The 22672-nt window shown below is 38.7% G+C and overlaps 1 protein-coding gene across 1 annotated transcript in view; it reads left to right on the top strand.

The window, feature by feature from the left end:
• Positions 1-19415: 19415 nt before the first annotated feature.
• Positions 19416-22672, top strand: part of CHM (CHM Rab escort protein) — a 69415-nt gene continuing 66158 nt past the window's right edge. Inside the window, exons 1-2 of the mRNA XM_059824563.1 lie at positions 19416-19778; positions 19931-20180. Of these exons, the coding sequence (XP_059680546.1) occupies positions 19416-19778; positions 19931-20180 (613 nt within the window). The remainder of the gene's footprint in view (positions 19779-19930; positions 20181-22672) is intronic.

Raw genomic sequence — 22672 nt, 5'->3', positions numbered from 1 at the left:
GGCCAGCCCGGCTCCCCGCCGCGGCGCGGCTCGGCTCGGCTCAGCCCCGCTCCCCTCGCGCGCACTCTCGCCGCGCTCTTTGCGGTACTACTAAAAACAGAGCCGCGCGCCCGCCCTCCCACACGCAGCGGCCGCCGCCAGCCGCGCGCCCAGACCCCTCCCCAGCGCCGCCGGGGGGGAAGAGTGACAGCGCCCTCCAGCCAATGCGCCCCGCCCGCCTCCAGCGCGGCCTCGGCGAGTGGCTGCCGGGCGGCGGGGCGGGGCGGGGCAGCGCCGGCCGCAGCACCTGGGCCGCGGGGCGTGAGGCGGGCTGGCCGGCTCGAGGCTGCCGGCGGCGTGAGGCAGGCGCCGGCCTCGCGGGCGGGTGCGTGAGGCGAGCCCGCCCGCTTCGCGCCCCTCCTCGGCTCCCGAAAACTCCCTCTCTGCGCCGCGGGGTGGGAAAGTTTCGGTGGGCTCTCCCTGGGCCGTGAGGAGATCCCGCGGGCCCGGCCCCGGCGCTCTGAGGGAGAGGAGGGCGAGGCCGGGGCCGGCTCGCTGTAGGTCCAGGTGCTGTCCCCCTTTCCCAGGTAGTTTCAGCGGTCGCTGCGCTCTGGTACGTTCCTGAGTGTTAAAACACCTGTGCCCTGCCACAGCTGAGAGAAATGGGGAGAGAGGGTAGCAGCGCAAGTCTCTGTTAAGTAATAAATACATCTGACTTTCCACTTACTGGGAGACCAACAAGGTGTGGTTACTCTTTTCTGTGAACAGGCGGTGGAGGCAGTGGCAGACCCCGGTGATTCGGGTCTAAAGCAAACGAAGCCCCCCCAGAGAAGGGAGCGCGTGCTGCGCGGGCAGTACGGAGGGAGGTTGCAAGAGGCGTGGAAGTTGGTGGTCGGTCACAGGCAAAGTCTGTTCTCAGGGGGTCTTGCGTGTAATTGCTTGAAATGTCCAGATTCAAGTGCAGCACCAACTGTGGTTTAGATACAATGGCGTCGGTCCTCTCCTCGCGCCTGACTGTAAGGCAGCCTCCAGAAGTGCCATATGGTACCTCATTCAGTTGCATAAGAGTAAAACCCAGCAGTCCTGGGGACCAGGCAGATCCTACGTCTTCACCTGAACCAGTTCACTTGACGCAAGAACTGCTAAGCTTTGTGCACCCCTTCTCCCTAAACAAGTGTACCTGAAAGATGGTCAGACAAATTTCACGTAAAGAAGTTGAGTCTGACACATAGACGCCCAGCAGCAGCCAGGACATGCTGGCTAGATTGGTTATTTGCTGCTTACCTTCTTCTCCCAGTGTACTTACATTGCACCTCTCTTCCCAGCCTCTTCCCTTTCTTCCTTTGTATCAACATCCTTCTTTCCTGTTTGTTTCCACTTTTTTTCAGTCTTCTTTTAGCTTTCCTTCTTTCCTAATCCTTTAACTTCTCCTCCCACCTTTTTTTTAGCTTCCTCCTAAAGCATTCAATAAACAAAGCAAGCAGAGAAGTATAAACAAAACTTGTCAAGTGGATACCAAACAAGCAATACCACCAGAGCATTTCGACTATTTCCATGATCGCACTGCCTGTGTATGCGATCTTCTCTTCCCTTTTGTTAAGCTTGCTTATTTAGGCACCCTTTCTGCAAAGTTTAATATTTTTGCATTATGAGTAATCCCATTTTAGTTGAGGGGAGATGACTGTATGCTAACTAAATCACTGTATTTGTTAACGTAAATGATCTAAATTACATTTTGGAGGAACCTCACTTTCTCTCCGTTGATTACGTATGTGTGTTCTAAGAAGACTAGCCCCTTGTTTTAGGCCACTAGCCTAGCTGCCTAAAACTAAGGCAGAATTTTCACATAAGCTAGGTTTAAATTGGTACCTTTCAATAAGAATGCTTGTATTTCCTAAACTAGTTCATGCATCGTTTTAGGATCAGAACCTTAGACTGGAAGCTCTGTGGGGCAGGGGCTATTTATTTTGGCAAGGTGTTTAGTACAATCGAGCCCTGAACTCATCTGAGATTTTTACATACCAGAAATGATAGAAATAACAAATAACTGACTTCAGATAGAAACTTTTGGGGGTTAATTTTCTGGATATAATTGCTATTAGGAGATGTAATAAATCAGATTCAAACAGTTCTCATTGGCTTTGCCCTTTTAGAGACATTTTTTGCTTTGAGATTAATGTGACAATCAAATTCCACTGTGAGAATTCTTTTTCCTTTGACTTTAATGTTTTCCATAAGCTAAACATATTTCTAAATAAGACTGAATTTTTGCAAGGCCAGAGGAAGCCTTGCGCATCAACACCCAGCAAGTTGGAGTGGCGTGAAGCAATATAAAATCATAAAGGCTGTTGTAAAAACAGTACCCTTGAGAGGTGACTATCCATGGAAAGAAGAACTGCTCTTAAACGAAGAAAATGCTCAAGGTTTGAGAATTAATACCAGGCAGCTGTCCAGTTCAACTAAGCGTATACAAATCAACTATATCAATGAATATTATTATTTCTCTATAATTTTATTAAAGACAAGGCAAAGTTACTAAAGCCTAACAATCATACAGTAATATCTTGTCAGTTATAAAGTATCCAGATGGTTTATTTGAATGGAGTCCAGCAGTATGTAATTTGAATGTGTACAAACTAGAAGCCTCCCTATAGCTGAAATAAGGATTTTAGAATATTTATTTAAAATTAAAGTTTCAATATTTTTGTTCCTTTTAGACTGGTATGCAAAATACTCTGTTTTCTTAACACTGTCAGCTATAGAAATATTGGTGTATTGTATATTACTCCTACTAAAAATTGGCCGTGTTTGTATGGCAAAATGTCAAGCAAAGGTTCTGTAGTATTTGTTTGGTTTTGTTTTTATCATCATTTCATATGCCCCATTGGAGTGAAATGTGGAAGAGCTCTTTTCTGACACAGGAGAAGAGAGGAAAGCCCCAGCCATTCCAGATAGGGCCAGTCAACAGCTTTCTGGAAACTACTTATTGCCAGCTGGCTTAAAGGTGGCTACTGGCTCCCAGGGATCCTATAGAGAAAATGATGGGTGACACAGTTGACTAGGAGGAGACAATGATAACAAATAATGACAGCTTTTTAAGTGAAACAGTAGGGAATTAATTAAAAATAATAATAATGTTGTTAATTAAAAATAATAATAATAATGGTGATCTTGTCTTGGGCTGCTGTAGGCAAATGTGAGGCAGGATGATAAAAAAAGGAATTCCACAGATACTGCGATGTAAAGATTCCCAGTGCTTTTTTTTTTTTTTTTTAGTACAAAGAAATTTTTCTATAGACTTGATATAGGTATGTCCAATGTGAGTAGATTATAGTAGAAAATGCTAGGTTTTAGTGAAGAACTTGTATCTTCACTAAAATAAATGTGAGGGATAAATGTGAACATAGACTTAGGAGGGTCAGAGGTGCCTGTGAACCCAAAACAAAGGATGAAAAAATAACTGAAAGAGGCATTTACAATGCACCCTAGTCGTAACGAAATGAAACACCATTTCTTGCTGAATTCCAGCATGACTGGATTCCTAGTGGTAATGATATTCTCCTAGTCCTTAAAAAAAAACGTTACTCGGGGGCCAATCTAAAGCTTTTAACTTACCCTAGTGGTCTTTGAGTTTGTATCATCAGGATGTAAACCACTGATACTGCCAATTCTGAGTAAAGGTTTCAAAAGGATGAAAAAGCATTATTAATTTTTTTGCTAGTTTAGTGTTTAATGCCTTGGTTTACTTGGGAAAGAGTAACCATGATTCTATTAACAAATGTAGGCCACTGACGTGAGAAAAAGAAGAGACTGAAATTAGTATGTCATTCTTACTGCCCACATTTTTCTAGATGCACTAGTACTTGACACTTGTATTCAATTTATTTCTGACATTTCAGTAGAGGTTTTTTTGGAATTGCGGATTAAAACTTCCCACCTAAACATCAAGGATTTTAAATAAAACTGATGAAGCCAAATGTCTAGGTATCAATAGAAAAATGATCCCTTCTCTTATGTAATTAAATGTATTGTATTAATGTGTGCATAATGCAGAATCAATAAATAATGAATTACCACTGATTGTAATTGAATGTTTTCATAATTTTATTGTCAGCCATGATAAATAATCAGTACATTTATACTGCATTAAATTAATTAGTGTGTCATTTCTATTACATACATCAGCAGTGAAGTAATGCAGTGACATCTGTTTCTAATGTTTTAAAGATGTGGTATTCCTTATTAAGTAAAAGGAAGAGTTATTAGAGGTAGTTCCTGTGATTGGCAGTTATACTGGTACAGTCAAAGAGATCAAATAAAGGAACTTGCACTCTTGGCAAATGCTGCATTTCAACCCCTAATGGTAGTGAGTAATAATGTTTGGAGTGAATTTTGCTTCTTCAGGCTTTCAGAAAATCCTACCCGCCTTTCTAGAGAAAGTCAGAGTGGATCTTCTCTCCCTAATACAGTCAGGGAAGATTTTCACGCGCAAAATAATTAACACTCTACGAAAGAACTGAGCATCCACATCCATTTCTATATCCATTTTTCTGCCTCAATCCTCTGCAGATACAAAGGAATTCCGCTGCTAGGTACTCATTAAGAAGTCGCAGACTAAGACTTTTTTGTCTGTGACGTTCTTATGTGGAAGTATCTGGACTATTGGGTCTGTAATTTTTGCTCGGAAATCATACTAATTTGGCATATCTCAGCACTTTGATACTACTCATACTGATGTACATTACTTGCAAAGGAAATAGGAAATTGAGTGGATGTTGCAAACCTGGGAATTGAAGAGTGAGAGAGTAGAATAGGAGGAATAGAATAAATGGAAGGGAACATATAGCAAACAAACGTGAATCAAACTGTGCCAGAAAGAGGGTTATTTTTGAAATGACTCTAGGTATTATAAATTGGGTGATCCCCTGGGAGCAGGGTGATGTGAAGTAAAATACACTGAGCAACAACAATTATGGACTACAATAGAGGTCTGGGATTCTTAATTAGTGCTGTCTTTTCCAAGACACATGTGGACATCCTTAACTTTTCTGTACCATTACATCATCTTTAAAAAGAACAATTGGTAAGTCTAACATTAGGGTTTATCTTACAGGAGTTCTTCATCCATAAAACAGCTTTTAATTTTAATCTTAAATTTTTCACACTATCAATGTACATCATCATATTTAAGCAAAATTAAAACAATTCAGAATTGTTTTATTCTTTTCAGTGCAAGTCTCACAAATTGCTTTCGACCGATCACTGACTGCCTTTGCACAAATTTGAGAGAGTGGTCTCTGGAGCAATCGTGTGCATACAGCAGTTTGTCCACAGGGCTTGCCCTGTCCACCGGACACTCCAGACTCGCTCTGGACCGCCTGCCTGGGCATGACGGACAGCAGATTAGCTCACTGGCAGTGGTTATACATCTAATACTCCGTGTGCTCTAACATCACGTTCTGGCCATGTGTGAGGCTGCCTCTGCGGGCTTCCTCCCTGCACAATATAGTTGAGGGTGAATTTGAGCCTACTCTTGGGACAGTCCTCAACAGACAGAGCCTTTGAGACAAGCTCTCCAGTTCACAGAATCTGCACTGAACTCTACAGTCCAAGCTTTACTTGAGGCATGAAGGATTTGACCATTTACTACAGGAACCTGACAAAATCAAAGCACAAAAATACTCTCTCAAACAAGGACCCATCTACTTTTCCTATTCATTAAAATTTCACTTGACTTTTATAACTGAAGAGATGAGCCCTTCAATGCTCAGACACTGTCGCTTTCTGTCTAAACGCTGTGTAAATACCTTTCTCCTTAAAGCAAGGGGTACGTTTTTTGTATAAAACTGTGAGTAGTACTTTTAAGATTGCTCCAATGAAATACACGAACATAAGATGCTGTTGTTGCTGATGATTCACTACTTTACTGTGGATTTTGATTTTGATTGAGGATAGAGGGCAGTAAAATTGCAAAGCCAGGACCTTAGTATAATAAGGTTGTATTACATGAGATACAATCACCATTAAGGTCAATATTGCTTGCACCTTTTCTTCTTCAGGAAGAAAAATTAATACTATTAGATGTGTATTGAAGTTAAAACACACTGGATAGCAAACTACTATGAACACAATACTATGTACTCAAATATATTCAGTAAGTCATTATACCTGAATGCTTGTTAATATCCGCAGAGGAACAAGATTAACCCCATCTCTCACTCTATATTTGCAGGCAGCTAAAGAAAGCAAAAGTTTTCCTCTTCTGTCTGTTTGAGCATCTCAGCCCTAATCTGAAGGCACCACCATCTAGTGGGATAAGAAGGTATTTAATTTTTCTTTACATTTTTTGGTATTTTTAAACATGGATATTACATTCTACTTCAAGCAACACTAAAAAGTAATCTTTTTTTTGTTTGTTTAAACGTGTAAGGTTTATGTGAACCTTTCATTAATTCTTGTATCTTCTGTTTAACTGCAAAGCATTTTCCAATAAAAAATCTTAAGAGTCACTTCCATGAAAATAGGTTTTCATAAACAGAATTTTATCAATGAGAAAACAATTTAGCTATCCAGACTCAGTCAGAAGTGTAATTAATTGATTTATTGAATAAATATTTTTAGTATTTTATTGAATCTACTTTGTGGAAATCCAATTGGCAGAATTATTAATATTGTGAAAGTAATTATCTTGAGCTCATCTTTAAAACCAATATGTATTTTAGACAGTAAAGATATGTAGTTGCAGTTTTCCATACAGCCATTAAATATACAGTATTTTGTTGTCAGTATACTCTGACCATTAAGTCCCATCAAAAACAAATTTCAAAACTGAATGCAAAGCATTCGTTTCCCCTTGGCTTGAAGAGTGACCATTTATTGTACTTTGCCCGTACTGATATATGGACTGCTACCTGTTCTTATTTGGTTTTCTTTTTATGCACTTAACGACTGGGAAGGATAATGGCAGGGATTTTATATGGGGGAGGGAGAAACGTAGGGGTGAGCAGTGTGTATCCATTTGTTTGTTTTTTTCCCAGAGAACGCATGCATCTGCAGCTGTTATCCTAAGATGCCTCCTTGTGTTCAGGTCTCATTGATCTTGTTACAGCATTTCACACATACGGGCATAATTGATTTACATCATTCAGGAGTACGTATCTTTTATAAGTGTGGGAGTAAATATTAAGAAATTGCCATATTTTAAAATTCCGTAGATATTTTGATATTTTTGTATCTAAACCAGTAATGAAATAATAAAGATTTAAATACTTCATAACACAGATAATATTTTAGTTTTCAGAATTTGGGCCTGCTTCTCTTTCAAAGGAAGCGAACAGTATTTTTGCCTCAGATACTACTAGACATTTCAATGTTTTACTATCTTCAAATTATAGAAATCTTATTGACAGAAATTGGCATCAATGGGTATTCTGCATTGTACATCAATTTTATGATACTGTCTTTTAAAATACTACATTTCTTCTGAAAGCCATACAGTAATATCAATCTATGCTGCCATTTCTTATTGAAATCAATCTGCCGTTTCGAGTAACAATCAATGGAACTGCTCCAAACTGGTTGAGGTAGTACATGCCATTTTGACCCTTTGATCCCTAAACCACAAGTCTGAGAAGGTTAGAGACATTTTGTTTAGAATGCAAATTAACAAATTTGTGAAGACTTTCACTTGGAGTACTATTTACAGTTAATAAAGTCCAGGTTGTTCTACCCCCTGCTCCCTTAGAAGAACAAAAATTCTAAATAACTCTTTAGAAGACAGGCTAGGATGTATAGGGAAGTTAAGGCCAGTAATCTATACAGCTACCGACTCCTGATTTCACATACACTTTGCCAAAGCCTTTCGCTCAGAAATCTCATCTATTTTTCGACTGCCAAAGGAGTGAGCCTAGTCCTGAAGCCTTACTGCCACTGTCTGCTAGCTCATGGTCATACTTCTTCACAACTGTGAAGGCGGCTGAAATATAATGAACCTAACACTTTTTTGAATAAAAGTAACTATTTCATGAAACTAGCTCCAGCATATTCTATAATTCTTTCTAGGAAGTGGAGGGAAGGGCCTCATCAGGGACTCCTTCTACTGTTTCACCATTGCTAAAGAGGTGTGACCCAGGGAGACCGAATCCATCGTAGAATTGAGTCTCTCTGAATCTCAGTCAAAGGAATACACAGTGGGATCAGAATCAAATATTTAAGAGTAGGTTTTGCTTTTAACCTGACCAATCTTTTGTGTCTCAAAATCATTCTCAGTCTGTTTTGTGGGTTTTTGGATAAAGTGAAAAACAGTCACATGAAAAGTAACAGTGTCTTTCTTCATCTTCATGAGACATTATTGACTTTCTCTACTGTTTTTTCCTCTTTCTTACTTCCACCTCAAGGTTGATGTGACATATGTTGATAACCTACAAAGAAATATGTGATCTTATATAAAACCGGCTTTATATAGTTTAACTTAATTGACTTTGTGATGGAATTACCGGTGACTTGTGGAGTCATAAGGATGATCAGGCCACGAGTTTAAAGTACAGGCTGAAACACCTGTGATCATTATTATTTAATGCATAACCCTCCTGTAGTTTGAGTTGTTAAAAATTATCTTTACCCATACTTATAATGTTGAGACCTTTCAGTAACCTATGAGACCACTACTGATATCTTTCATTAGTATTATGATGCCATGAATTTTAGGGTGTTTTGCGCTGAGGAAGACCGTAAAGCAAATAAATTTCTTCAGAATTTTTTCCAGAGGAATGTGTTTCCATTTCATTAAATTATACCCATCATTATTTTAAATATACTATGACAGATCTGCCATATTTTTTCACAAAGTCTATGAATATAGAATAGAGCATAGTTTAATATAGACTTTGGAATTTAATATTTTTTTTTTTTCCTAAAACGTAAATGTAGGATATAGTTTTAAGTACAAAAAAATATTTTCGGACTGTGAGTTCTTTTATTTTTTAGATATTGTTTCATCTTCCAAGTAAGGATATAAGCAAAAGAATGAAAGAAAACTGTTGAGAATCAAAAAAGTGTTTTTGCAAAAAGTGATAGAGCAAGAATGAGCTTCAGACACCAATATTCTTTGCTATTTTAATAGTTAATGTTGGTTGAACATATTTTTGTCACTTCAGTGCGTGAAGTCAGCCAGGAATTCTGGGTTTGCTAGATATTTTCCATTAAGAGAAACTTATTTGAATCCAGTATCTTGTAGTGCAATCCTTTTACATACAAAGTATATGTTAAAAATTCAAATTCCTGGACATAGTGAGGAAACAGAAGGCTCTCAAAACTTCAAAGTCTGTCTTTTGGCCAGAGGTGTTACATATCTGTGCTGCAACTCATCAACTGTCAATCTTTCTAACAGCAGGCAGTTCAGGGAAATCCTTACAACAGGTTATCTCCTACTCAGTCCATATCTTGGACAGTGGCATCTATTCTGTGGTTATTTACAGCTCAAAAGACATTTTGTAAAAGTTGCTAGTGCCTTTTGGTGTAGTGGCATGAACATACACCTATTCATCCCAAGGAAATAAGAAAGAAGACGCCATAATTCAATTTAACAAAGACAAATAAGGCTTCCACTAGAATATATCGTCCTTATTCCTATTTAGGGAACACCTGGTCATCCAGGAAACCATCTGAAAATGGACTATCAGAAAACTCTGCCATCTGCAAGACTGCAGGGAGCAATTGTTTTCACAAGTCACAGCACGCCTGGTCAGAAACAAGATTTTAATGCTTGTCTTACTAGTCCTATGGAAAAGACTACCCATACTAGCCATTATTTAGTGGAAGACTGACTTAAATCTTTCTTTCTACTTCGTCTTCCATATAACAGTACTCTCTTGACATGAATGGACTCTTTAGCATTATCTAATATTGCACCCGATTTCGTTGTTTACTTACAGCCTTTTAGGACAACCCAAGAAAGATGTGCAGAGTACATAAACAATTGTATAACAGAGGCTTAAATTCCTGATAATAAAGATGTATCTGCCACTCTACACTTCGTGCCTTGTACTGGACAGCATGAAGTAAAATGTTAGTTTTCCAGCTTGCATGTTTACACAGGGCTAACAACTACAGTGATGTAAGACAATGGAGAACGACATGGTTGATCTTCTACTTTGTGCTAGGGAGATAAGTGATTTTTAGTTCAGAAGAGTTTTTTTCTCTTTATTGTAACAAAAGTTTCCATTAAAAGTTCAGAGAGTAAAGGAACCAAATTAAATGAATTAACACTAAAGAGTAAGTTATGGGAAAACCAAGTCCTGCTTTTCAAAGCTGCCAGGTATCAAGAATTCCAGCTATCACACCAGCTATGATGATCCCTCTGTGGCAAAATGCATTCTTTTCATAATAATTTCAAAGTTATCAGGGAAATATGAATTGCAGAACTTTTATTTGTTTTGCTATGCACAGTATCAGGCCCTTGTAGTCTTGATTGCTCATCTCTCTTTTGATGTGATATAAACTCAGTAAAAAAGAAACTGCTGTCACTAACAGATTTTGTGGATCTGAACCCTTCGTAATTGTCAATACTGATAAATTCACACAATATAGTTTTACTAGTAGAAAGCACCCTTTTTACTGTAGCAACAATAACATGGAATACATAATTAGATATCAGCTGTATCAACATACATAGTATTGAAATATAAAAAATCATTGGTAACTGAAAATCTTTAGGAGCGCAACGTCTACATGCAGTTCCAATTTATTAACAGACTTTTTAAACGGTATCTTCATCTGAATGCACTACCACTTAAGTTAGTTCACCTACTAATTTGTACGTAACTATTGCTGTTTAACATCCCTTATCTGGTCAAACAGTCCAGACTCAGGTAGAACCTTACTATTTAGAATCTCTTTCTTAGGTACATTTTGAAGTGCCATCACACAGTATCTATGTATCAGTTTTTCTGTACCATTTGATTATATTTTATTGAAAAAAAAGAAAATGTACATATGTAATACTTCTAGATTTGACTTCTTTTGAAACATTTTTCCACCTTTTAAAAAGATTACAATAGCTTCCATGAAAAGTTCAGACTAAAAAAGCAAATGAAAACCCCCAAGCACTAAAGCACAAACCAGAAAAGAATTGCACTGACATGTGAAATGTGTTAAAATTCTTCTTTGAATCAGTCATTTAGACATACAAAGATAATGATGATGATTATGATGACAATAATTATAATCAACTAAAATTTAAATTCATCCATTTTCTTCTATGCAAATACCAATTATATTTCTTTTCTTTAAAATGAATGTGACCATTTTAAGTAGTTATTCTTGCAAATCTTCCTAATAATCTGCCTCAACATTTACAACAGCATAGCATTCTTCTGAAATGGAGGAAAAAATGCTGTCTCTTCTGGCTTAACTGAAGGGTCGATATAAGGGTCTATATAAGCTATATAGAATTAATATTCATATAGCACCCTCAAAATGTGAGGAGCTATGGCTTATTATTTTCTTTTATTTACCTAATCAAACAGAGGAGGCAGTGCCACTCCTGAGGCGCTCAGTAGATACAAAAAAGGGGAGTGAACATCATTAGTTCTGCTTTAGATTTTCTGAGTCATTTCAGGCACACAGCAGAAGTGAAGTATAATGGCTCAAAGTCTTCCTCCTTCCCCTTAGAGAGTCTGTGAAGCAAAATTGCTCTGAGAGAGATGGTTATAGTTCTAGGAGTAGTCAGATGTTGGGGAACAATGAGCAATTCTGCTACTGGAGAAATTACCTTATCAAAGAACTGTATTGTATGTATTGCATGGATCTATGGTGTAAATGCCTGCTAAGACAACCACCAAGGCAAGCTCTTACCCTAAAAAAGATGATGCTAAGGCTAAAACAAAAAAGAAGTCTTCTAATTCATACTATGCATTCTGATCTGTTACATTCAAACCTAAAATTCTCACTCAGACTACAAGCAGGTTTGACCTCCTAATGTTTTCATTCTATACATTAACACTCTAAGAACGCATAAACTGGAGAACACCCTATTATCAAGGCAATGCTGTTGAAATTCAGGTTTCAGATATGCTAGAATGCTCAATTGCATCGTCCCCTGAAAACAGAATAAAATGCAAACATTTTATAAAAAACATTAAATACTTCAATATAGCTGACCCACATTATGTTTACAGTAGGAACATTCTTTTCCTAGACATATACAGTTTAATTAAAGTTTAATAAGTACAATGTGGATGTCTTCTTTTCTGCTCAAGAAAAGCTAGCATTTAAATGGAGTGTACTATGTTTAGATTAATGAAAAATAGATGTTAAATCATAAGTGTCCTTTCTGAATTCTCAAAAGCATCACTACATATAGTCTGGCACCAGTTTACAACTTCTGAAAGCAAAGCAAGAGCTATTCTCATTTCTGTGAGGCAAGCTGAGCATTGCAAATTTCTTAAAAATTTCAGTGGACCACTGTTGCTACTCTCTGGCTTTAAAATTCTAAACAGAACATTTTAAATACAAAACATTATTTAACCGTAATGTTGTGAGGGAAATGCTTAATAAGGAGGCCTTTCCTGTATATGGCTTTAGTAAAGGTACTTACTAAAAATAAGTGGTGATCACACATATTCCTGTTTCTTACAAACAAGACTGATGGCTGTAGAAGCTGATGGCTTTCTTTTTAGTCATAGCCCTTTTACAACTAAAATTTCTCCCAAACTCACCCTCCTACAAGTGACAGATACCTTCACATATGCCCTTTCAGAGGGAAATAGAGTAAGAGGGTCTGGCAGCTCCTCCACTGGCTGTATGTACCCTCAGATAACGTTACTAAGTTTTCACCACTGCGGCTGCAAAGCCTCAACTAAATCTCTACTCGTAATGCAGAGCCCTAAGTGGAGCACCAACAGACCCAGCGTGTTGGAAGTGAGGCAGATTCAACCTCAAACACAGACTTTCTCAAAGTGAAAATTATGTTTGCTTCATTATTTTTATTCACCTACTTACACAGTTTCAAATGTAGTTGTTATACTTTATTCCATTTTTTTAACTTACTGTTATCACTGACAGCTTGCTTTACCTGGAAATCGATCCCTCACTGTTATTCACTCCTAACTTTTAGATGTCTCTTGGATACAGTTTCATGTTTGAGTCCTTGGTGATACGTGTGTCTTCACAAGAATCCGAGCTTGCAAGAACTCATTTCATCTGAGGCCTTTATAGTCTTTTGTTTATGGTTTCTCTGGTGAAGTCTAGGTAAAAATACTGCATATGAGACACATCAATTCACTTAGCTTTATGGACTACTTTGAACTCTTTTAATTATATGATAATATTTATGGTGAGTTTCCTAGGGGAGCTTTATCAGTTTCAGAACTTAAAGTCTTGGTTTATCCTCTTTTCTTTGCAGCCATGTGTCATTTATGATTTTCAAGACTGGAGAACACTACTGTTTAAAAAAAGACTCAAGAATCTTGCACTTGTCATTCTCCTCAAATAAGGAACTACAGCCTTCCATTCTGTGGTTGATTGGGGGTTTTTTGCTTCATATGCCATGTTATCCATCTCCCAGACCAATTGCTCTTTTTTTCAGTATTTGTATGGGCACATTTTTAAATACGTATATACAGTGAAATGAGATAACTACTCCTATCTCATGTTTAAACCAATACGCATTTCACCTTTAACTGTAATTATTGTTTGTTAATCAGTCAGAAAAGACCATGATGTGGAGGCTGAACTTTGCATGGTAAAATTTCTGTTGACTGTAATGAAGCAGGAGTATGCCCTAATGGCTAAAGAATCCATATTCATAAACTGGCAACAAGTCAAAAGAGGTGAATAAAAGAAATGCAATGTATAAAAGAACAGGAATATTTCCAGAGAAAAGAGATTAGTTTCTTACATAAGCTACAGTCTCCAGATGTGTTGGAAAAGGTACATTTTTCCTAAACCCTGAGAACACAAGTCTGTAAACTTCTTACTATGCAATAAAAACTGCTTCAAGTAATACTGCAAATGAAATAAGGCAGTAACTGAATACCATTAGACACACTCATCCATATTTACTAATCCTGATACATTGCACAACTTTATATAGCAGTCCTATATATCCAATCAGTTTCTTTTGTCTGTTGTTTACCTGCAATTTCTGAAATATCGTAATTGACCAAGACACTTAGATGCCGGAATATACAAATAATGGAATTGCTCGGACGCAAAGCATTAAACTCTGCTTTGTAACATCCTGTTTTATAATGCCACAATTTCAGTAATTCTTCCCAATTTGTATTGATGTTATGGAGATCAAATTTTGTTCTAACAAGGTCATTTTCAGTAGATGAGAAGAAACAGAAGACATTGGTTATTAAAAGAATATTTTTAAAATGCCAAGTTATCACTTAGAACATGCAATTAAGCTATACAACATACTTTGATACATCTACAAAATGCATATATTATATAAGAGTTTATAATTTAAATCCTTACTGGCATAGGTAAGGCTTAGCTGTGTATGTCTGAGTACATTTAAGTTCTGTTGCTTGCTTTCTCTTATAACTTATTCTGCTTTAGTCCACAGTATTTCTAGATCACATTTTTGGCTTTGGTATCAGCCTCTTCATTGACACTAGGCAGGAAGTGACTGCTGCCCATTCCTACCTATCTGCAGCGTGGATATTCCACACTTCAGCATTTTCTCAGGTAACTGACTTTGCCATCTTATTGACCAATCTTGAATTTGGGAGTTCTATTACTTTGAAGAACCATTTAAATTTTCATTTACAGAGTGATGACACAATGATGGTAAGTTGCATATTGTTTTGTTCATTTGTATAAGACGAACCGGTAATCCACATACAGTGCAAAGTCTGAAATAAAAGCGTTAAAAAGTGATGTGCAAACTTCTGCCAGAAATACCCCTGTGTCTTCTCAAGGACCTCTTAGATACAGCAAAGAACACATTTCAATCCACTCAGGAAGTGAAGCAAACTTCTGAAAAGGAACACATTCCTTTAAAAATTTACAGCGTATAAACCCAAAACATAGTCAAAAACTCCTGGTTATTTTTTTCTGAACATGTACAAAGAAGTTTTAGTCCTTCGCTTAAGTATATTGACATTACTTCTGTTTCAAAAATAATTTACACCATTCTGTCTCTATCTCAGTAGTCCTAAAAAGTACACTTTTTTATCAAGAAAAAAAGATACCGAATGAAAATTAGGAAGGTAAAAGGCTGTTTTACAAACATGCCTAAATGCTTCAAAAAAACCCACCCTACTATAAAAGAAGATACAGCAGTAATAATTCATATGCTATACCAAATTATTTTAGCCACTGATACAGAGCACTGAGAGAAGTAATCTAACCGAATAAAAAACTGAACTGACAGAATATATTGCATATAATGCACTAATAACATGGGTTTAGGTCAATGTAAATCAAGATACAGCCTGATTCTACTACCAGTAGTTCTCCAGGTCTCCAATTGCTAAAGCAAGTTTTCCTCCACACGTCTCTAAGAGACAAGCAATAAAAACTGCAGCATATTAGTCATCATCCTAGGTTCATCAGCTATTTTAAGCATTAAAGATTAGCCTGCAGCATATAAAATAACTGAACTTTTGGGCTACTGCAAAGACTATCTATCTCCTTCATCTGGCACATCTGTAGTTTCAGGAAGCTGTAACACTCACAGGCAATCCTTAATGCAGCTATAGTGGAGCCTCCTTTCCATATTCTGGTACTTAAGCTGGGCAGAGCAGCCTGATCAAAGCTATCATCCTGTTCTCCTCTGTGCTCACTTTGTACAGGCAAGTTTTGACTGCAATGAGAGACCTACGGAATTTTTGCAGAATGTCATTAATTGAAGATTGGAAAAATAGACTTCTTGCCTTGCATGCTTATAGAAGTAGAGTGAAATGTAACTCTCTCTCCCCATCTCTCTAAACAATCCTATAATTTCCTCACATCTTAGTAATCAAAAGAGCAACTTCAAAACTAGTTGCAGTGCTCCTTAGGTACAGAATGTGGATTTAATTACTCGGAGGTTTTTAAATATGTTTAGTTCACTGATCTACCAAGGCCAAGATTACTGTATCAAAGGAATATTCATAACATCCATGGGAATTAAGTGTCTACCTATGATTGAGAATTTGCAGTTTAGGGTCTAATGCCACTAATAAAACACAGATAATGTGTTTTATGGGCATGATTAGGACTGACCACTGCAAGCCGTGACAGGAAGAAGAAAAAATCAGATAGTGGTAACAAAGAAGTTGTTAAAATAAAGGTGTATCAGAGTTCAGAAGAAATTTGGAAACAATTTTTTCCCAAACATGCATGAATGTAGAGTGGCTGTTTCTGTAGTTAATGAACAATCTAGTTTGTGCATGCTTGAGTGACTGACAGTTGCATAACAGCAAACTCTATATGACAACCATGCATAACTTCAGCAACACACAAACATTTTCTTGCTGCCTGAACTAATGAGCCATTTAGTTGGGATAAATCAGGTTATTCAGTAGATGTTTCAAGCAGCTAACAGGCCCGATCCTGCTGTTGATCCTTATTCAAACTGGTACTCAAGTAGAATTAAATTCTGTATCCACTGAATGAATAATAGAATGAATAATGAGATTTCACACGTGAAGTCGCTGCAGGATAAAGATACTACAGAACTTAAAAAAAATAATTCATCACAGTGAATATGAAGTATTTGCTGCTTGGTTTTGGAGGAAGAAATATTTGATCAAGTTATCTGAGACTAGATCTTGAGATAACTAGAAACTCCCAATTCTAATGCTGATCCTTCCTGATTTTCTCTCGGGCTTCAGTGTTTCTACCTGGGAAAATAAACCACTTACATAGTTTATGGGGTTTTTGCTAAGATTACTATATTTCCCAAAAGCATTTTGATAAAGTTATATATTAACTACACAGATTTTGAATTAACAAAGGTAGTTCTAGGAATATGTGAAAATCTCAAATAAAAGTTATAAAGCCAAACCCCATGTTTTTATGAGATATGTTTTGCTTGAAATCGAAGTAGGAAAAGTTGCTCACAGAAAGAATATTTAGAACTGCTAAAAGTGGAATCTTAAAACTGATCTTTGCTTGTGTCTTTCTGAACTGTTGTTGCTAAAAATGCTGTATAAATCCTCTGCAATATATAGGATTGTGAATTTTTTCAAAAAAACATAGAAAAAACAAATGTATTTAATACAAATGGTTAAAAAAATATATTTAGACTTGTCGGTGCGCATTTTTGAATCTGTTTTGGCAATTCTACTTGATGAGACCTAGTTTAACAAAATATAGGGAAATTCTGCAATCAGGCCACAGGACGTGCAGTTTAATTATATTGGTGTGCATTTCTATTTGTTTCTAATGTAGAGGAACTATTGGTAAAATGAATGCCCATTTTGTGGTCTGTTATGCAGAAAATGTTTAATCCAGTGTTTGATTTACTCTGTTAAATCTTCTTTATTGAATGTGCTTATTCATCCATGCAGAATTGGGTATGCTGCTTTCTGTTACTATGACATTGCAATTAAATAGCTAAAGAGAAAAACATGGTAAGACATTTTCTCAAGGTCCATGAAATTCTCATAAAAATTATTCATACTTACATATTTTACTTCTACATTTGCCGATATTAAAACTGTAAAGTACAGAGAAAAAAAATTGTGTTGTATGGGGCTGACAAACCTTGCCCTTAGAGATCCTGAATAATCATTTTTGTCAAATAAATAGTACTAAGAAGAGTTTCTGGTCCAGTGGATAATGACTGTCATCACGAAATAGGATTGCACTGATTGCATCTTATGAATGAAGCTAACAGGAACTCACAGAACCAAACAACAGCATTTTGTGGTGGGATAAATACTTACGCACTTGAGAAACAGTAAGACATTGACAGTGAAAAAGCTCTGTTCTAGTGCAGTCCTAGAATTATACTAAACAACAACAAAAGGGTTTCACAATGAAATTATATTTTCATGACTATGCCCTCCCTCAGTAAGAGAAGGATGTGCAAGGAGAATTTGTCTTATCTGATCTAACCAATATAGTGATGCTTTATTTCTCAACTCAAGACATTTATGTCGGGAGGATCCAGCATTGTGAGAATCCTGGAGCTAAATTTCTGTTGTTACTGGTTAAAAAGCAGAAACAACAGCTTCATTAGCAGAACTGCACTATGGAAGCTGCAGAATGGATTTATTTTTTTTTTTTTTTAATCTCTATGGGACAGTTGAAAGCATAAATATAAGGAATGTAAGATTTGATCTTACTGCTTTTATATCTGAATCCATAACGACTAATTTTCTTGGTTGCATATTTCTTAGTGTGGTAATCAAGTACCGAAGTTTAAATCTATGTATTTTTTGTCCTTGCGTTGTTTGATGTTTCCCGCTAGACTCTCTTCTGTGCTGCACTCTGCTCTAGCACGTCTGGCAGTCCCGTGGGGGTAAGGTGGTCTCTGGTTTCCATTAGTAGCTTTATACTATTTTCACTATTCTTTTTGCTATGTGAACAAGGAGCTTGTAATAAGGTGTTAACAGGCTGCTAGCTGGTTTATTGTTATTATTGATTTAAGGTGTTAAGACTTTAATATAATCATACACAATGAATAATATTAAGAGATTAGTTTAAAGCCATATAAGCCGTTAAATGCAAAATAAAAAGTAAAACTTTCTAGAAATTTCCAGCGTATTCTGGCACAGGTATTCCGTGCTACGTTATGTTGCCTCCATTGCTGTATCTGGCTTTTTCAAGTATGTTTTTTTTATTGTTGCTATTCTTTCACTTAGACTGGTAACACTGGGCTATTCTGAAACAGTAGATTCTATGTTTTTCACCCCTGATTGCCCCTTCATTTCTTTGTAAAGTGAAGGAAGACGCAGAGCAAGACTGAAGTGTGACTTAAGGCTTCAGAGGAAAAGAAAGAATTAATGTTAATTGATGGGCTGAGAAAAATAGAGAGGTTTTTGAATGCAGAGAACAAAGTACAATCCAACATATAATATGGCTGTTAATTAAGAAGTAAGGACATGAGATTAATGACTAGAAATAGACAAACTAATACACTTTATTTTAAAATCTGTCTTCAGCATGGTGGATAAAGGAAAGAAATTGTCACAATTGGGGAGTAAGGGGACTTTTTTAAAATAATAAGGGAAATATTTTCTTGGATATATTAATAAAGTGCAGTGATCAATGAGATTGAACAAACAATAGAAACAGTTTTGGCAACACCGCATTTGCAGGGGGAAATAACAAAAATGAGATCTATTGTGAATTGCTGAAGAACTGGTCACCCAAGAAACTTCAGTGGAATCAACACATAAATTGTACAAAAAACATGGGTGTTTGCATTGAAGTATTTTGCATTTTAAGTAAGTAGGTGGAATGCAATCATATTACTGTCTTTCAAAATTTTACCGATGGATGCTAGGAGCTTGCATGCGTTTACCGCTGTTTCCCACAGTATTCCTGTATCCAAGGTAAGGGCTCGTTCCCTGGACCTGCAGAAAATGAGATGGGTAAGAAACTGGGTGGATGATGAGACAGAGAGAGGGGTTGATGGGTCACGCTGGCTGCCTGTGAGCAGTGGTACCACGGGGTCAGGCCTACTGCAGAATACCTTCCTCGGTGACCCGGGGGAGGCGACGAACTCTGCGTGTGGCACGTCCATCAGCCTGAACGGACCGTCGGTACGACCTCCTCACCAGCAGCCGGTCAGAAAGACCGAGCCGGCCTGGAGGAAAGGGCCACGAGGGACGGCGGGCCGGGGAGCAAGGCCAGAGGCAAGGCCTGGCCCTCGGCAGCGAGCGAGCGGAGCGGCCAGGGCGGGCGGCGGGGCTCAGACCCAGGGCAGGGCTGGCTGGTTTTCACTCGAGTGGTTTGTGAGGAGCCAACCAGTACAGAAGCAGGACGGAGTTTTCCGCACGCTTTACAGAAGGACCGTAAAGAGAGATCTCCGCGAGTCGGCAGTAAGAGCGGAGCCACAAGAGAGGCCTGGCGAGAAGTGTCGCCCCTTCCCGCTTTGCGCGGCAGGACCACATCTCCCAGCAGCCCCCGCGCGCGGCGGCGGGAAGTCTCCTCAGCCGACGCCCGCCATTTCCGCCAGCGTGGGCCACGTGACGGTGCCCCTCCCAAGATGGCGGACAACCTGCCTTCCGAGTTTGATGTGGTGGTGATAGGCACCGGTAGGAAAGGGCGCGCTGGCGGCGGGTTGCGCTGGGGCTGCTGTGGCGGGGGACGGGGGAGGCAGCGTCGGGGGGGCTGGGGGGTGGTGTCGAGGTGCCGGTGCTCGAGAGGGGGCAGCGGGGAGGTGCAAGGCAGAGCTGGCGGCTGAGGGCGGTGAGGCGGCGGCGCCTGGGGAGGGCGGGCGGGCCGGGGGGGCCCTGGGGCTGCGTGGGGCTGCCGAGGGTACCTGCGTGCACCGCGCTGCGCCGGTGTCCCGGGGACTCGCAGGCCGCTCTAGAGTTGCTACTAAGACTTAAGTGTCAAGATTTGCTTAGAAATAGAGGTGGCCCGCAGGTACGTGTTGTGCGGGCATTAACTGGGAGGGGGATCTCCATGAACCCCGTCCCTGGGAGCCCGTCGGGTACCCCTCCTGCCCCTGCACACCTAAAATCAAGTGCTCCTTTGGTACTCCATAAAGCCTTGTCTGACTGTGCCACCCTTGGCAGCCCTTTTTCCTGAAATACCTTCCTGCTGCTCGAGTTTACTTTTAGACATTGAAAACAGTTCTGAAAAGCTAAACTCTACATTGTTGCGGTATGTGTGGTATATGCTGATTATCTCTTTTTTTTCTAATTGTATTCTATAATACAAGAACTTTTATCTCTTCAGAGTTTTTTTTAATGTCTGTGCCTGCTTACAAATAACCCAAAACTTTTTTTTTTTTTTTAGTTCTCCTCATTAAAGTGTATTTCTCAGTGTATGTACAAACGTAAGGTTGGATGATTGCACATATCAGAGACTTAACTGTGCACTTCCTATATCCTGCACAAGTTCATCCTGTTTCCTGTTCAGGTGAATAATAACTGAGGTCTCGAACGTCCCACTGAAACATACCACAGTATTGTAACTAGAAGACAAATTCTAAAATACTCCTTCAGAACTAAGATATTTGTTGCTTGTGTGTCGTAATAATCTTTAAGTATTGAAACAGATTTCTGTTTTGTAGAACCCACTGACAGTGGCCTGGCTCAAACTGGTCTTGATAAGGCCCCCCCCTTAAATTCAGCATTGAGCTCTGGTCTTAAAATGTTCAAAATATGTTACTGTTTGTAGGTCCCAAATTTATGCTCAAATTTTGTTTGCATTTATGAAGAGCTCCCATGGTTGAGGATGTTGATTAGAGCACAAAGGGGAAGACACTTCTAAATGTTGCTGTTTTCCATGTAAAATCAGGAACTATGTTGTTGGAGTTCATTTATCTGTCAAATTGTGTCCTTCAGATTTAAGTCTACTTTACTAGCAATTTGGAATAGAATGAGTGAGTTTTCAGTGAGTGCTGTTGTCAATGTTGCCCAGAAAAAAGCAGTCCCCTTACAGCATACATATAGTTGCTCAAAGGATTTCTGATTTATTTCTGGAGTTTGTGAGGATTATAGAAACTTATTGTCCCTATTGTTGACCATAACTCTACTAAATATGCAAAATTAAGGTTCTTGAGCAAACTAAGACACCCCTTCGGAGTTCTTAACCCTGTTGTATGGAGTGGACGGCCTAGTAGTGAATCTGACATTTTCATATGTGTTCAGATTTGTGAATGTTTTGAGTGTATGAGAAGAATGATAATCAATGAAAGGCTAAAGTACCAAACTAAAAGGGTGAAATATTAAAAATTGCATAACCTCTGTGATTTTTGAGGATCATTCATTCTTTACTGCCATGAGAAAAATAGTATTTATGTTGATGATGCAGTGATGTAGAAAATTATAGGGGACTCAGAGGTTTATAAAACTAATGTTAATGTTAGGCTCTTTAGCTATTCTAGCTACTAAGGAAACTAGAAGGTGAAAATAGTAGTAGTAGCTATTCTGGCTACTAAGGAAGCTGGTGAAGATGTTAGCTCTTTAAAAGAGCTGACTATAACTTAAATAAGACTTCATCTTTTCATGATTCCAACGGAAGAGTAGAAACCTCTTGTCAAAATTTTTTTTGGAGGTTTTGTAGTTTTTGTTGAAGGTAGAATGTAATCCAACTTGCTCTGGCAATGCTTGTGCTGAGCAGTCTCACAGGCATGGTGTGCAGGCCGAGGGAATCGCTCTGGCAGTGGCAGCCTACTCTTGTGTGCTGTCTTTCATGGCTCATGATACGTTGTGCTTGCTGCATATATGTGTTAAATAATACCAGGCCACTTACTGCAGCAGACTGGTGGTTGGTGGTGGGATGTCACGGACACACGAGATCATGCACGCCTAGGCACACTGTGAGAAGAGTTCACCTGGAACCGGCAGTTCAGCAGCAAAGGCACTTTTGGCTGAACTGTCTGTGCCAGGGAGAGTTGGTCTTGCGACAGCCATCAAATACAATCTTCCCTGCTTTGGAATGAGCTTGTAATCTTAGAGCTTTGATGTTGGGAGAAGGGAATTCTTTGAGCTAAATTCCTCCTCTGAAGTATTGCTGTATTTGGTGGTGGTGGTGTAGATTTGTATTAAAGGGTGCGGTTTTGCCCACCTGTAGA

This window comes from Gavia stellata, chromosome 14, assembly GCF_030936135.1.
Source record: "Gavia stellata isolate bGavSte3 chromosome 14, bGavSte3.hap2, whole genome shotgun sequence".
Classification (NCBI taxonomy): domain Eukaryota; kingdom Metazoa; phylum Chordata; class Aves; order Gaviiformes; family Gaviidae; genus Gavia; species Gavia stellata.
Note: the sequence above shows the minus strand (reverse complement) of the source record. Positions and strands in the feature narration are given on the sequence as shown.